Source organism: Neofelis nebulosa, chromosome 4 (assembly GCF_028018385.1).
Source record: "Neofelis nebulosa isolate mNeoNeb1 chromosome 4, mNeoNeb1.pri, whole genome shotgun sequence".
NCBI lineage: Eukaryota > Metazoa > Chordata > Mammalia > Carnivora > Felidae > Neofelis > Neofelis nebulosa.
Genome location: NC_080785.1, coordinates 79,043,208 through 79,058,299, shown reverse-complemented (window position 1 = coordinate 79,058,299; position 15,092 = coordinate 79,043,208). Strand labels below are relative to the sequence as shown.

Here is a 15,092-nt window from a genome sequence, read left to right as displayed (position 1 = left end):
GAGTCTCAGCTTGACATGAAGTATCAAGAAAGAAGGGACCTTTGAATGGATTAGCTGAGCTGACAAGTGGTGGAGGTTATCTTAAGCAGAAGGAACGCCATGTGCAAAGGCATGTAGATTTGAGAACATCGTATGTAGTGAATGTTAAGCATAGACACAGAACATAATAAATAGGGGGAAACCACACAGAACTGAGCTCATCTGGAGGGGGAAGAATGGGAGAACGATGGCAGATGTTCAACAACAGTTGAACAGTTGAACAGTTGAACAGTTGGCCTGATGGACAACTATTGCAGATGAAGCCCATGCTAAATAACCCCTCGCAACTACAAAAATGAGGAAAATACAAGAAATCTTAATTTTAGATCATGTAATTTGCTAAATAATAGTAACCTGGCCAAGTCCAGCATCCTAAATGTTTCTCCTCAAGCCAACTGAGTCAATATATTAGTGACTTGCTGGGTTACAATGAAAACACGGCAATAGCTAGTCCTACCTAAATTCAAACCACCCAGAAAATGGACACCCCAAGGTGTCTGACCACTGAACATAAAACTGTAATACATGCTACATGGGAGAAGGGGTTCGATTAAACCTGCATGCAGCCTCTCCAGGCCTAGGAGATAACAGGCTGTGCCATAAGGTCATTGTGTTTCTCGCACAAATCATGAAGTCAAACGTGATCATGATATTTATAGCTTGAAGCTTTCGACCTCACAGTTAAAATTTCCCAGTGGATTCTCAGACAACTGCTGTTATCTCTGAAGATGGCCAGTCAGAAAGCAAATGCTTATGGAGCCACTGCAAAATACAGACTGAAAAATGAAAACAAAAAGTAATATATATATATATATATATATATATATATATATATATATATATTATTTGATAACACACACTCTGATAACACACATTCCTGATAACAAGGAATGATGACTCATGGTCCTCAAATCAAGGAGTTAAGGCCTTCAGAAATTTAAAAGAAGACAAGCATGTTATAACTTGAAATATACCAGTGCTATCGCATAGTGAGAATAATTGCAGATGACAGAGGTTCAGAGCTGGGGTTGCAGAATGGATTAAGCGTGGGACGTTGAGCACAGGGCCAAAATGCCTGGGATCAAATCCCATCACCTTTGGACTCTATAGCAAGATCCCAAGGCACTCTGTGCCTCAGTTCCTCAATCTACAAAATAGGATAATGGTAGTATCCATTGCGTAAGATTGTTATGAGGATTAAAGCAGATAATACATCTACAACAGTTAGAACCCTAGGAGGCACGAAACTATTAGCACCATTAAAAATACCAGGGATTGGGGCGCCTGGGTGGCTCAGTCGGTTAAGCGCCGACTTCGGCTCAGGTCGCGATCTCGCGGTATGTGAGTTCGAGCCCCGCATCGGGCTCTGTGCTGACTGCTCAGAGCCTGGAGCCCGTTTCAGATTCTGTGTCTCCCTCTCTCTCTGACCCTCCCCCGTTCATGCTCTGTCTCTCTCTGTCTCAAAAATAAATAAATGTTAAAAAAAAAAAAATTTTTTAAAAATACCAGGGATCTTTAAAAGATTTTCCCAAAAAGGCAGTCTGCTGACAGTCACTCAGAGAATAGGGACTGTGGGACAGTTCCTCCCTGATGACTTCTGAAGAAGTATGAAATGGAATCTAAAGAGAGTAAACCCCTCAATAATCCACCTTTGATTTTAGCCACCCTTGGATTTCTGGTGCTGAACTGCAGCACTCAGCTTTGCATTTGTAACCTCATTTTCCCCTAGTTTTCTTCTCCTTTATTCACTTTTGTCATTTTAACTTGAATTCAGAAATTTACATCTCTCCTATGTTAATATCACCTTATTGCCAGCAAGGGAGTCTAGTCCTTTGGAAAAATCAAGAGATTGGACTTTAATCTTAGTTTTTCTGTTTATTGGTTGTGTAAATTCTGGAAATCCACTTCACCCTATGAGCTTCAGTTTCCTCATCTAGAAAACAAAGGGCTTAGGGCATCTTCATGGTTCCTTCCAGCTCTAAAATGTGAAGGTCTTGTAGCTTATTTACATTTATCTTCCAAAGTCACTGGCAAAAATTTAACCTTATATACACCTTCTTCCAAACCATTCTCTTTCTCAACCAATTCCTATCGCTGTCCCTTTTCCACAAGAGTGCAAGTAATGTCACTAATGCCTTGTTGAAGTCACGGTCCTCCAGGACTACAATTCTTCCCTAAATAGTTCCACAGAGATGTTCTCTAGTGAAATTCATTCTTAGTGAATGCATGCTATCCCTTTCTAAGTGCCTGCATGCTCTCTAATGAAAAAACTCTAGGGGCACCTGGATGGCTTAGTCAGTTAAGCATCTGACTTCGGCTCAGGTCATGTTCTCACCACTCGTGAGTTTGAGCCCCGCATGGGGGTCTGTGCTGACAGCTCAGAGCCTGGAGTCTGCTTCAGATTCTGCTTCTCCCTCTCTCTCTGTCCCTCCCCCACTTTCACTCTGTCTCACTCTCTCTCTCTCAAAAATAAATACACGTTAAAAAAAAAAAAAAACTTTAAAAACTCTATTCTAGAGAGTTACCAAAACACATCCTGCTTACTGATTTATTTAATCTTAATTTATATTTCTTGAATTTCCCCTTCTTCCTTCTTTTTCACCCTCTGACAGTCCTCCCCTTATTGAATCCTCAAAGATTATTCATGGGGATCCCACAGATTCATCTGCTGTTTCTCCCAGAATTCAGAGCTGGAAGCAAACTCAAATAACAGGGGTTATTATGGGCTTTTGTTTAGTCTACTCTCCCACAATGATGCAAGATAAGATTTTCATTTAATTGTATTACCATCTCCACGTTGGGAAACATTCTCACTGAATAGAGGGAAGAGGCAAGAGGGATTGGGCAAGGTCTTTTCTTTCACCATCTGGAACCAACTTCCCCAGCCCATAAGTCTCTCTTTTCACCAAGTCTTCTCCTGAAACATAAACACATAACAGTACCAGCAACAACAAAAATCACTTTGCTCCAGTTTCGCATTCTGTGTTTTAGTCTCCCTAATTCTTACAGGTGCATTCCCATCTTTTAGCTGCCCATGGGGAGGCCCAAGGACCCGACACAGCCCTAGAACCCATCTCTTGTCACTAGTTCTTTGATCACTCAAAGGCCCCCATGGGTTCTTTGGAGACCTTGTCTTTACCGTCTTATCAAAACTATTCTCTACAGTGGGAGTTATTTTTCAAATCTTTCTCTCTTAGGCTATGTACCTTTTTAGAGTCTCTGTCCATGAGAAGTGTATCTCTACTTTTAAACCACTTTTTTTTTTTTGCTAACGCCTATATAACTCAATCCTCGTTTTCCTCACTCCACTCCTACTAATAATATAATTGGATAGCTTTCTTCCAAAATTTCACATTACCTCCCCATCCTAAAATTGTTCTTTTACTCTTAAAATGATGTCCAGTGTAGGAGTTCCCCTTATTCCTTCATGCTCTCTCAGAGCAACCATATGGCCAGGAAAGCAAGTTAAGAATGCTGCAGATGCCCAAGTTTTAGACAAATGAGATAGGAAACATCCAGCTGACAACTATCTGGAGGCCCCCCAACTCTGGTTCCAAGTTTTATGTTAGTAAGAAAGCTCCTCCTACCAGCAGCTAGACAATCTGTGGTATAGGCCACGGCACAGCTCCTATTCTTCTCCCCTCTTCTTCCCACCTGGGTGTCCTTCTGTGCTCCACCCTTCAGATTCATAGTCACACACTATGCATAGTTCTAATAATTGCAATAATTGCCCTTTGACTCTAGCCCTCCACCCTCCCCAACGTGCTACGGCTCATCGTGGCCCCTTCCCCGTGCAGGGAAACTTTTCCGCGTTGCCATTATTCTATGCATAATTCATTCTATCGTACAGCCTGCCTTATCTGAAAATTGTTTTCAGACATCCTGGAGAGGCAGACACGAAGCCACAGGATCCTATCGGTCAACAGATAAGAATTCTTTTCCTAAGCAGCTTCTCATTACTTGTACCCCTCTGGGAGAAGAAAGTTTTGGCAGCTTAGGATCCTTTCACTGTGACTCCTAGCTACCAGAAAATAATATTTCTGGGCATTTTTCAGGTCCTTTCATTCTCTGCCTCCCTGAGGGGGTTAAGGTCTTGACGAATATAACTTGAAGATGAGAAAACTGTAGCATCCAGAAGAGATGGCTTCTCCAGTGCTACCCAAAAACACCATTACCAAGGCAAGCCTGAGCGCAGACAGTGCTCTCTCTTACTGCCAGTCTGCAACCATGGTACATAAATCCGAAGGAAGCCAGGTAATCAGTCTAGAAGTAATGACAGTACTTGCTTATTCCCCCATCAATCAGGCTGAGTAAACAAACAGCACTCCTATGTTCAAATGAATCGGTGTTGGCCATTTTGTTCAGGGTCTCCGAGTCCTGATAAAAGAAGAAATAAATGGCATACTAGCCTTCATCCACCCAGCCTCCCAGCCACTTACCTCTATTCCCCCAAATCTATCTGTATCCTAAAATTTCTTTTAGCAGGTTTTTACCAACTGCAAGAAAGATTTGGGCCTTAAATTTGCTTTATTTTGCACGGTAAATGCCAGATTTTCTAGCTGTTCTATTTGTAGTTAAGTGAGAGGGACCAGGATTTGAAATGATATAGAAAACATTTTTGATAGCTCTGGGCTATATCAAGTGTTGGTTTTAATAGCAGGCCAGATCTCCAAGAACATGCTGTGTGGCTGTGTATGAACTTGGCTGTTAGTTTCCTTTGCCAGATGAAATGATGATTAATCAGGACTCAGATGGCAGTTGTTTTATGTTACTTGTGCTCTTTGCTAACAGCTGCCTGTTTCAAGCTGTGCTTCCTACATGTCAAATGTAAACCTGAAACCACAATTTCCAGAAGGAAAATTTCAAAGTACTCATAGAGTATATCAGAATATTCAGTGTTGTTGCTGATTAAAGTACAATTAGTATGTTACGTAACTTAGCTGAAGTCAGTATAGAGACAGGAGGGTTCAGGCTATGTGAAGTATCCAGGAAAAATTAAAATAAACTTATTATGAGATGTACATATAACGTCTGCAGAGATTTTAAGATAAATTTTTATGCAAACATTCAATGCATAAAATGCTCCTTGGTAAGCTAGTGTCATTTTCCTTTTTTTATTGTGTAATAAATAAACACAGTGAACTACTCCTGGTAGGTGAATTATGACAAATTTAAATTCTTTATTCAAGCCTTAAAATTTTGAAGGAGACGGTTCTTTCTTGATCAGGTCTTTAATACTTCCTAACTTGCTTTTTAATCAAAAATGCCATAAGAATAGCATCTGTATGCTTTCTTTTCACATAGTCTAAACAGAAACAAAATTTTAAAAGGAAAAGGAAAGCAAAGAAAATTTTGTCAAGCTTTTCAGAAGTTTAGAAAAGCATGTGCCAAAATTTGGAGCGGACCAAAAAGAATTGATTTTTTTTTCCCTCTTAACCTAGATAATAAATGTCTAATTTGGACTGTCCATGTGGCATCAGGTTCCCAATTTAAACTCTTTCAGAGACTGCCATTTTTAGCAAAAGAGGGGGAAGTGAGAATCAGGCAACACCCAGGCTTTTTCTACACAACCGCAGCCAAGTCGTCTAAAAACCGGTTTGGCCAATTCCCTTGTAGTTCGCTGTCTGACAGAGCTGTAGCTCTGTCAGAAACCTGAACCAACCACACTGAAGACACCTGAACAGGACCGATCTTTGCCCGGGGCCTAGCATAAAGTCTAGGACACAGAGAGCACTGCCCTTTTCATGTCTCTACTCTGCCCTTTCCCAAAGCATAAACATTTCCACTTGAAACAGCTCCCTAAAAGCCAAAACACAGCGCAGGGAAGCTTCTGGCAACGCGGTACGCAAGACTTTCGCGATCCAGAGGGGAAAAGGGAGCTGGGTAAACAGTCTGGTATTGTTCATTTTTCACGTGCGTTTACCAGAAGGTTTCTAAAACAAGTACTTCTCTTTCTCCTCCTCCCCCCCCCCCCCGCCCACCACCCCCGCTCCCCCCTCCCCAGGTGGCAAACCTGCTAAGGCTCTTCCAGATCCCTCAGATAAGCTACGCGTCCACCAGCGCCAAACTCAGCGACAAGTCGCGCTATGATTACTTTGCCAGGACCGTGCCCCCGGACTTCTACCAGGCCAAAGCCATGGCTGAGATCCTGCGTTTCTTCAACTGGACCTACGTGTCCACCGTGGCCTCAGAGGGCGACTACGGGGAGACGGGCATCGAGGCCTTCGAGCAGGAAGCCCGCCAGCGCAACATCTGCATCGCCACGGCGGAGAAGGTGGGTCGCTCCAACATCCGCAAGTCCTACGACAGCGTGATCCGCGAGCTGCTGCAGAAGCCCAACGCGCGCGTCGTGGTCCTCTTCATGCGCAGCGACGACTCGCGCGAGCTCATCGCCGCCGCCAGCCGCGCCAACGCCTCCTTCACCTGGGTGGCCAGCGACGGCTGGGGAGCGCAGGAGAGCATCGTCAAGGGCAGCGAGCACGTGGCCTACGGCGCCATCACGCTGGAGCTCGCCTCGCACCCCGTCCGCCAGTTCGACCGCTACTTCCAGAGCCTCAACCCCTACAACAACCACCGCAACCCCTGGTTCCGGGACTTCTGGGAGCAGAAGTTCCAGTGCAGCCTCCAGAACAAGCGGAACCACCGGCGCGCGTGCGACAAGCACCTGGCCATCGACAGCAGCAACTACGAGCAAGAGTCCAAGATCATGTTTGTGGTGAACGCGGTGTATGCCATGGCCCACGCCCTGCACAAAATGCAGCGTACCCTGTGTCCCAACACCACCAAGCTTTGCGATGCTATGAAGATCCTGGACGGGAAGAAGTTGTACAAGGACTATTTGCTGAAAATCAACTTCACAGGTAAGCAAGGAGCAAAGCTTTCCTCATTTTCTATGGAATAAACAGGTGGAATCAAGCAAGAATCAAATACCTCTGCCCCTGACCCAGAAATCTTCCTTTCGGAGCCACAAAAAAGGGTTCAACCTGTTACACAAATATTCCAAGATGCAGTGTGACGGCTCTGATGTTCTTAACTTATTTTTGAGGGAATATCTTGGCTGATAGACTACCCATAATTGAAAGGGTCCCCAGGCTAGGCTGACGTGTGGTAACTGCCTACATGCGGGCTATGCCACATTTGCTCTCTTTCTTGTTAGCCGTAGGGTATGACACGTGTGATATGGGCATTTAATCTTCTTTAGCAGAATTGGCAACTCTCTAAGGAACATGAACTTCCAAGCCCTCTTTGTGGGTGATTTGAGCAAAAGAATCTAATAACTTTCACAGTGGGTGAGAGAAAAAAAAAGTCGCTGTTTTCCCAGAGCTTAACTAGGGGGGAAAAGGGGAAAACACTCAGACCATGGTGATTTCCAGGCATTTAAGTTTATTTCGTCTGTTATAAAGAAACGTTTCCATGTTGGCATTAAGAGATGTGGATTTTCTCAAATGATGTTATGAAACAAAACTTTTCCTGAGAGCATGAGTGTAAGCTACATTGAAGACTGATGGAAGTCATTTCAATACCATGAATAGATAGGCAAAGGTGTATTTGAAGTGGCTTTTGTTTCCTCTTCCTTTGATTCTAAATATGGTAAACTGTTTCTAAATATAGCATTGCATTTCAATGCATTACTAACATAAAAAGCACAAAATTTTTAGGTTTGATTTCTTGACTAAGGCACGTGCGATAGCAGTGCATTAAGGTACTGGTTCTGAGGACTTTAGTTTATCCCAAATCATAAATTGTAAGTAATATCATACGGCACAAAAAAAATTGATGCCAGAAATAGTACAGCGATAAAATGCTTTCATTTGCCTAAATTGCTAGTAATAATAATCTCCCCTGCCATTAGGGCATCCTTCTAATCTGCACAGTCTGGTTCAATTGGTTTATCCCCCAAGACGTGAAACTTTGTATGCTCAAATCATACTGTGTTTGGAATAAGCAGCAGTTCCCACGTCATCTTTATAGATGACCACTCCGAAGTCAAATGACCTGAAAACTCACTGGTAATACTAAGAGAGGACCCCATGATCATTGGTTCCTATTCCAGAATTCTAATTCCTAAACCAGCCTTGAAAATAAGCACAAAATTTACCAGCCTGCATTTTGCACATCTTTTCTTCATTCTACCCAGAGGGAGCCAAAGTAGTGGAAATCAGTTACGTCAATATTTCCTCCTATTCATCTACGAGTTATTTCTTACCATTAGAATGGCTGTAATAGGTGGTAAAGATGAAACTCTTTCTGTGTCCCATACTCCCACAGATGCATTCCATGTAGAAATAATATATATTTACCTCAAAATCCCAGATCAGTTTCCACTGCCATCTCCAGAAAATAAGAAAGGACCATGCAGCCAGGTCCTTTACTCTAAATGTCTTTACTCTAAATATAAATGAATTTCTCAAGTATCTGTAAATAGCATCTACAATGCACTTAATTCTTAAAGATAAATAAGCATCCTTCCTACCCCACTTCGGACTACCCGTGGGGTAATTATTTATCTTTATTCACCACATGTATTCATTAACCTTATTATTGTTCTTCATTCCTTACTCCTTAGTATGCAAATACACAAATGTATCCACTCAGCAGCAGCTCCTATAAAGAGAACTCTTAGATTTCAGTGAGCCCTTGCAAGGTATTTGATGTAACCAAAATATTTTCCTTCATTTCATGGCCTGAGTCCTAAATGGCAAAGAAAAGTGAAGCAATAAGGCCATTATTCAGATAAATGAAACAGAATTATCTTCCTTTTGTCTGTCTTGTTCAATTACTGGCTTTGATTCTACAATTTGGTGCAGCTTTATAAACTTGACCACAAAGTGCTATTTTAGCTTTCTCAATTTGTTCGACATCACCAGTCATTGTCCATCTCTGAAGAGAGGAGAAGGGTGAGACACAGGTTGAAAGGACAGAGAAGAGAGGGAACTTATACCAACCACCAGTGCCATCATGCTTCGTAGTGTGAGAATTGGACACGAAAACACCTTACTGGGGGAGGACAATGAAGTGCTAAAGGAGCTAAAAATGCACATTAAAAAAATAAGGCTCCCCCAGTTACCTGTTGAAAAACAGGTGTTGTTTTACATTTTTTTCTGAAATAGTATCTTTGTTTTTCTAACTTGAATGTTGACACAATGGACTAAACACAATGGTAAACAGCAAACAATCTTTGCTCAGGTGGGTCGAACGACCGCTCTTCTAGCCATCTGCTTGTACTCGGTGCATTTACTACAAGATTCTTCTGACAAGGGATAGTTGCAGTCCGTTCCCTAAGGGCTCTAGCCATTATGGGATGGAAGAGCTAAGGCCCCTGAGAATTTTAATGACATAAATTAAAATACTCTTTGGTTCCTTGGTATATTCCTGCTGGCTAGTTCCAGCGTTGGCCAACATGCGTATCCTTGACGTTAACCTGCTTTCGATATTCCTTTTGCAAAAGAGATTTTGCAGAACGATTCTTTGTTAAAGCTTCTTCAACACAGTGAGCTCTTCTGGCATCGGATCTAACCAGTGTCTGCCTCCCTAGACTCATCTTTTGCTTACACCCCACCTTCACCCTTCCTTCCATGAAGACTACTTGCAGTTCTCCGAGTACATCCTGCCTTTGTATCCTCTGTGCCTAAAACATACGTGTAATGTACATGTCTATTTCATCCATGTAGAACGCTCTCACCCCATCCCCATCTGCCCTATCTAGTACCTTAACTTGTTCAATCTCCACTGCTATCACCCTGGTCCAAGCCACTGACATCTCTAGGCTACATTTTACAATAATCTCCTAATCGATTTATTCTTGCCCACCTCCAACCCAGCCTCCGCAACCCATTCTCTGCAGGACAGCCAGAATGCCCTTTTAAAACTTAAATCAGGGGCACCTGGGTGGCTCAGTCAATTGAGCATCCAACTCTTGATCTCAGCTCAGGTCATGATCCCAGGGTCATGGGATTCAGCCCCACGTTGGGATCTCTGTGCTGAACCCGGAGCCTGCTTGGGGATTCTCTCTCTCTGCCCCTCCTCTCTCTCTCTCTCTTTCTCTTTCAAATAAAAAATTATAAAAAAATAAATAAAACTTACAGGAAGTCACCCCTCTGCTCATAACCTCTTAGGGAGTTCCCCCATTTCACTCAACAACAAAAGTCAAATAATCCTTGCAATGCCCTGCAAATGTCCTCCCGGATCCACCCCCTCCCTGTCCCTCTTACTCTCCTGTCACCACCTGTTACTCCCCTCTTTCTTACTTCACTCCAGCCCCCCTGGTTTCCAAACTCGGGGCTTTTTCACTGCCCCTCCTCTCTTTACCTGTAATGCCCCTCCCCCACATATTCTTAAGGCCAGGTGATTCCCTCACTTCCTTCAAACCTTTACTCAAATGTTAGCTTTTTTTTTTTTTAATGTTTATTTTTGAGACAGAGAGAGACAGAGCATGAACGGGGGAGGGTCAGAGAGAGGGAGACACAGAATCTGGAACAGGCTCCAGGCTCTGAGCTGTCGGCACAGAGCCCAACGCGGGGCTCGGACTCACGGACCGCGAGATCACGACCTCAGCCGAAGTCGGACGCTTAACCGACTGAGCCACCCAGGTGCCCCAAATGTTAGCTTTTCAAGGAGGCCCACCAGGTAATCCTTCTGAAAATTGCAATTCGCTTCCCCTGCCCCACCACAGGTCGTCCCTATTTCTTTTTAAGCTGCTCTATTTCTTTTATGCACCATGTTTTTTTTTTCACTTTCTCTCATACCGTATCATTCATTTTCATGTTTATTCTCTAGTGTTTGATCTTCATGTTTGAATATAAACTCTATGAAAACAGAAATCATTTTCAAGTTTTCACTGATGTAGCTCAAGCATAATAAGCACTCAGTCAATATTATTGATTACGAATAGCACTTGACACCCAAACTTACATTTCCTTCTCTGTCTCCATTACTAGATTGTGAGCTTTTTTGAGGCAGAGAAGATATGTTTCATCTCTTATCTGAAATGCCCAAACACAGTTTCTGGTGCAGAGTGGGCATTCCACGAATGTCTACTAAAGGAATGACGAATGAGAAAAACAATCAGTAGATGTATTCATTCTTTTCAGGAAAACTTCATGTATATATTGCATTCACTAACAAATGAATGTCAACAAAGAAAAGGATGTGGCTTCTAGAATGGGCTGCTTTTATCTAAGCACTGTCCTTTAGTTATGTTCTATGATTGTATTTGAGATAAATTTAAGACCTAACAGCATTAGCTCTGGATCTCTTACCCATCCCTGTTTTATAGATGAAGTCCCCCCAACTCACGGTGATCTGTCCAAGGTCATCATGTGATTAGTGGCATAACAAAGACTGAAATCCAGGGCTGAAATCACTGGATCCAGGGCCTCTTTTATATGGAACCAAGGACCCTAGGAAGCTGAGGACTTTGATCCCAAACATCGAAAATCATTTCTGACACACATTAGATATTAATGGAATGTTTGTTGAAGGAATGAAAGACAACCAATAAGTGTGAAATGTGTTTCTTTTTGTGCTACTCTTTATAGTTCTTTTAATGATCCTGAGCCACATTACCAATCAGTTGGAGCTGAGATGGTTCATAAGACACCCAAACTTTGGAAGCTGAGCCTTAGAATCTAAACCTTAGGATATTATAAAAAAATTTTCAAAGGTGATTTTTTGTTGTCAGTAAAAAAATTTTTCCATCTAAAGAGTCACGTCGTGGAGAATTCTGAAAGAAATATTTAAATGCGAATTATGTTTGTTGCCATTTGACTTTTCAAAATTACTTTGAATTCTATGTGCTCATTTATTTCCGTGTGCTCAGCATGCAACAGGGAAGCTTAAACTACTAAGCCAGTTGAAAACAGAGGAAACAGAGAGGACCATTAAACATCCTAAGAAATGCAGTATCGCTGGCATTTTCGTGTGTTCTCAGTAGAGTAAAAGCCCTGTCACTTTTTATCCTGAGACCAGTTCCAGAAAGCGGAGGAGAAGAAAATCATAGAGTGACAAAAGGCCTTCCTCAAAGATGAACCTGCCCTACTCCCCACTTGACAGAGGTGGAAATTCAGGATGTCAGCATTATTATCTTCACTTACTGAAGCACATAAGAGTGAACTCAACTGTCAGAGTGATGTGGTAACTAAAGTACACCCCATTCAAAAGAACAAAAGGAAGAGCTCCCACTTACTGAACATACTGCCAGAGGGGCTCCAAGGCACGTCCGCTATCGAGTAGGCATTCCCTCGGAAATAACACGCAGAACCTTCCTCTGTGGATTCGCAAGTGTTGGTGGGCTGGAATGTTTGAGAATGGAGAAATTGAGAACTTGACACGATAGGACATTTATCCAAGACCACTTAACGAAGTAGGTGACATCAACCTCCTGATTTAGACATTCATTCCACAGATAGGTTTAGACTTCATGCTGGGACCTGGGGATGAAAGAATAAACAGGACAGATGCAGTCCCTGCTTTATGGAGCGACTCAAGTAGAGAAGCAGGATTATTGGGGCCTGTAATGTTGAGGCCTTGGCTTAGGTTTTGTGTTCGTTTGGTTCCAGCTTTTGTTTTGAATTGGAAAACTATTATGTATCTTAGGCCCAGAAGAAATCTCCAACTCACTGAGCAAATATCACTCCCAGGACTTGACTTACAAGGGAAGAGGACGGCTCCCTATTATTGCTGGATTTGTGGTCATAATAGGACTGGATAATAGACACACAGCAATGACAGTTTTTGTTGTTAATGTCATTGTTGCTCATTTTTGCTTTTTTCTTTTTTGGGGGTGGGGGGATGGAGAGATGAGGCACACTCACCTTCTTGGTCCCAGCAAGGAGACAGGCTGCTGAGATCAGAGACCTGGAGCCTGGTGGGGATGGTGCAGCCTTGTTCTTATGTTTATAATTCTCCATACCTAGAAGAGGAGCAGAGGCAGAAAATGAGTAATCCGGCCTCGCTGTCTCACTCACCTCTGTGTCTGACTCATCCAGTAGGTCCAAGGATCACTCCTGGTTGGGACTGTAATCACAGAGCACAGGCCAGGAAGGGCAGATTTTCTGGAACACTGCACTCCAAGGAATATGTTTGAGCTGGCCCCAACCCAGCAAGACTCTCCTCTTGACAAGTACAGGGCCATCCAAGGCACAGCAAGGAAGCCAAAATGGTAATGGCCACATCTTTAGATGAATGGGCTTTGAAGTCCCTGAAAGAGCACACTGCTCTTGATCTTGCTTCCTCCCCTGGAACATTTGTAGTTCCCACAAAAGCACAGAAACTTGTTCCAGCTCTGCTGATCAAAAGCATTTCCAAAATGTAAAGATAAATATCCTGTACTTCTTTCTTCCCTTTTCTCTCTGGTCAGCTTCCTGGGGTCACAAGAATAAGATCTAAACCCCCAAAGGACACCACTAATGTGTTTACTTATTTGTTTATGCGCCATGCATCTGTGCTTTGGTGTCTTAGAAGCTTGAGAAATGGTTCTCATTTTAAGGTCACACAGTGGAGAACAGGAGCCTCTAGAAAACCTCATTTTCCACTTTGGCCTGAGCTTTCTGCTGCCGCTATTTATTATTCTTATCATCTAGCTGTCATTACTATTATTATTATCTCATAATTCTTAACTTACCTTGATTCGTTTGAAGAGCCATCCTGTCTATAAAGCAAAAAAAAATAAAAAATAAAAAAAAATAAGTACTAGTCCCCAATGAAGTAAAAAAGAAATGGATTCTCCCACCTTGCTGATCAGAAAAAAGTACAACAAATATACTGTCTCCTACATGTTTCTAGGCTTTGTGGACACCGTGGTGTATTTATAGGAATATCGCTTACAAAGGTGTCTGGAGATTGAGGGAAATATTCTGAGCATTTTCTAACACTATAGCTAACATACAGTTTAAAAATAAGTTTAACCTATGTTCCTGACCTTTGGAACACCTGGTGTTATTCCACAATAACCTGGTCTTTAAAGGTTTCTAATCTCAGTTGAATTGGAAACACCTGTTTTGCTACTGACATATACCTTTGTGCTACTACTCATCTTCAAGAGAACACTGGAAAACCAAAATAGATAAAGGAAGTATTTCTGATGGATTTAGAAAAAAAAAAATTCTGACCACAATGGCCATCATATATTGAAAAAGAAGACTTCTCTTTGAAGATTTTAAAAGATTAAATTGTCATCTAATGAAGCAGGTGGTTATGGGAGATCCTTCCCAGAGTTGGGCTTAGTAAGACCTAACAAAATCGTGAGCAGTGAACACAGCTTCTGAAAATTAAGGATGTGGTGTTGCAGCCCGAGGGGTAGGTGCTGAGGATGATGACTAAAGAACTCAATGCCTGGTCAATTATCCTCATCTCCCTCTTTCTTTAAACATTTAACTATTCTCCATAGTATCGTTAGTCATTGTATGTGATATCACCAGGATAGATTACATAGTCGTCCTTCACATTCTTTCTCCAAACCCCTAGCATTATACCTGGGGTTCGTATAAACACTCATTTGTATCTAGTTTATTCCAGAACAATGATATTTAAAGGAGTCATCCCACTGCCTCAGATGAATTAGAATTTGATAAGGTGGCAGGGTCCCCAGAAGTTATAGTGCAAAATGACATTTCAGAATATCTAAAAACTTAATTCTGTAACAAAATTCTAAATAATTTTACTAGCACAGAATTGACCATAAGTTACATTTCCAAAATAATATCTCAAATACAAAATTATGTTCATATGCACACTAAGCTGCCAAACCAAGTATGATTAGTGGTTGTATGACTATTAATATTTTTAAATTTTTTAATTAAAAAAAATTTTCTTCCAGTTTTATTGAGACAAAATTGACATATAACATTTTGTAAATGTAAGGTATACAGTGTGTTGATTTGATATTACAGAGTGATAACTATCATATCATTAGCTAATACCTCCATCCCATCACATAAGTACCATTACTTTTTTGTGGTGAGAACATTTAAGAACCACTCTTTTAGCATAAAATACAATATTCTTAACTATAATGACCATGCTGTACATTAGATCCCCAGAATTTATTCATCTTA

At 41.8% G+C, this 15,092-nt stretch overlaps 1 protein-coding gene and 1 long non-coding RNA gene across 3 annotated transcripts in view; one reads left to right on the top strand and one right to left on the bottom strand.

The window, feature by feature from the left end:
• Nucleotides 1–15,092, top strand: part of GRM3 (glutamate metabotropic receptor 3) — a 221,971-nt gene that overhangs the window by 138,198 nt on the left and 68,681 nt on the right. For both annotated transcript variants that reach the window (XM_058725239.1, XM_058725238.1), the window contains one exon: nucleotides 6,044–6,899. In XM_058725239.1, the coding sequence (XP_058581222.1) occupies nucleotides 6,176–6,899 (724 nt within the window). In that variant the 5' untranslated portion in view covers nucleotides 6,044–6,175. The remainder of the gene's footprint in view (nucleotides 1–6,043; nucleotides 6,900–15,092) is intronic.
• On the bottom strand, nucleotides 2,792–4,392 carry LOC131509460 (uncharacterized). Its single transcript, XR_009260512.1, has 2 exons — nucleotides 4,215–4,392; nucleotides 2,792–2,956 (listed from the first exon to the last, which is right to left on the bottom strand). It is a non-coding gene; the product is annotated as an uncharacterized LOC131509460 (long non-coding RNA).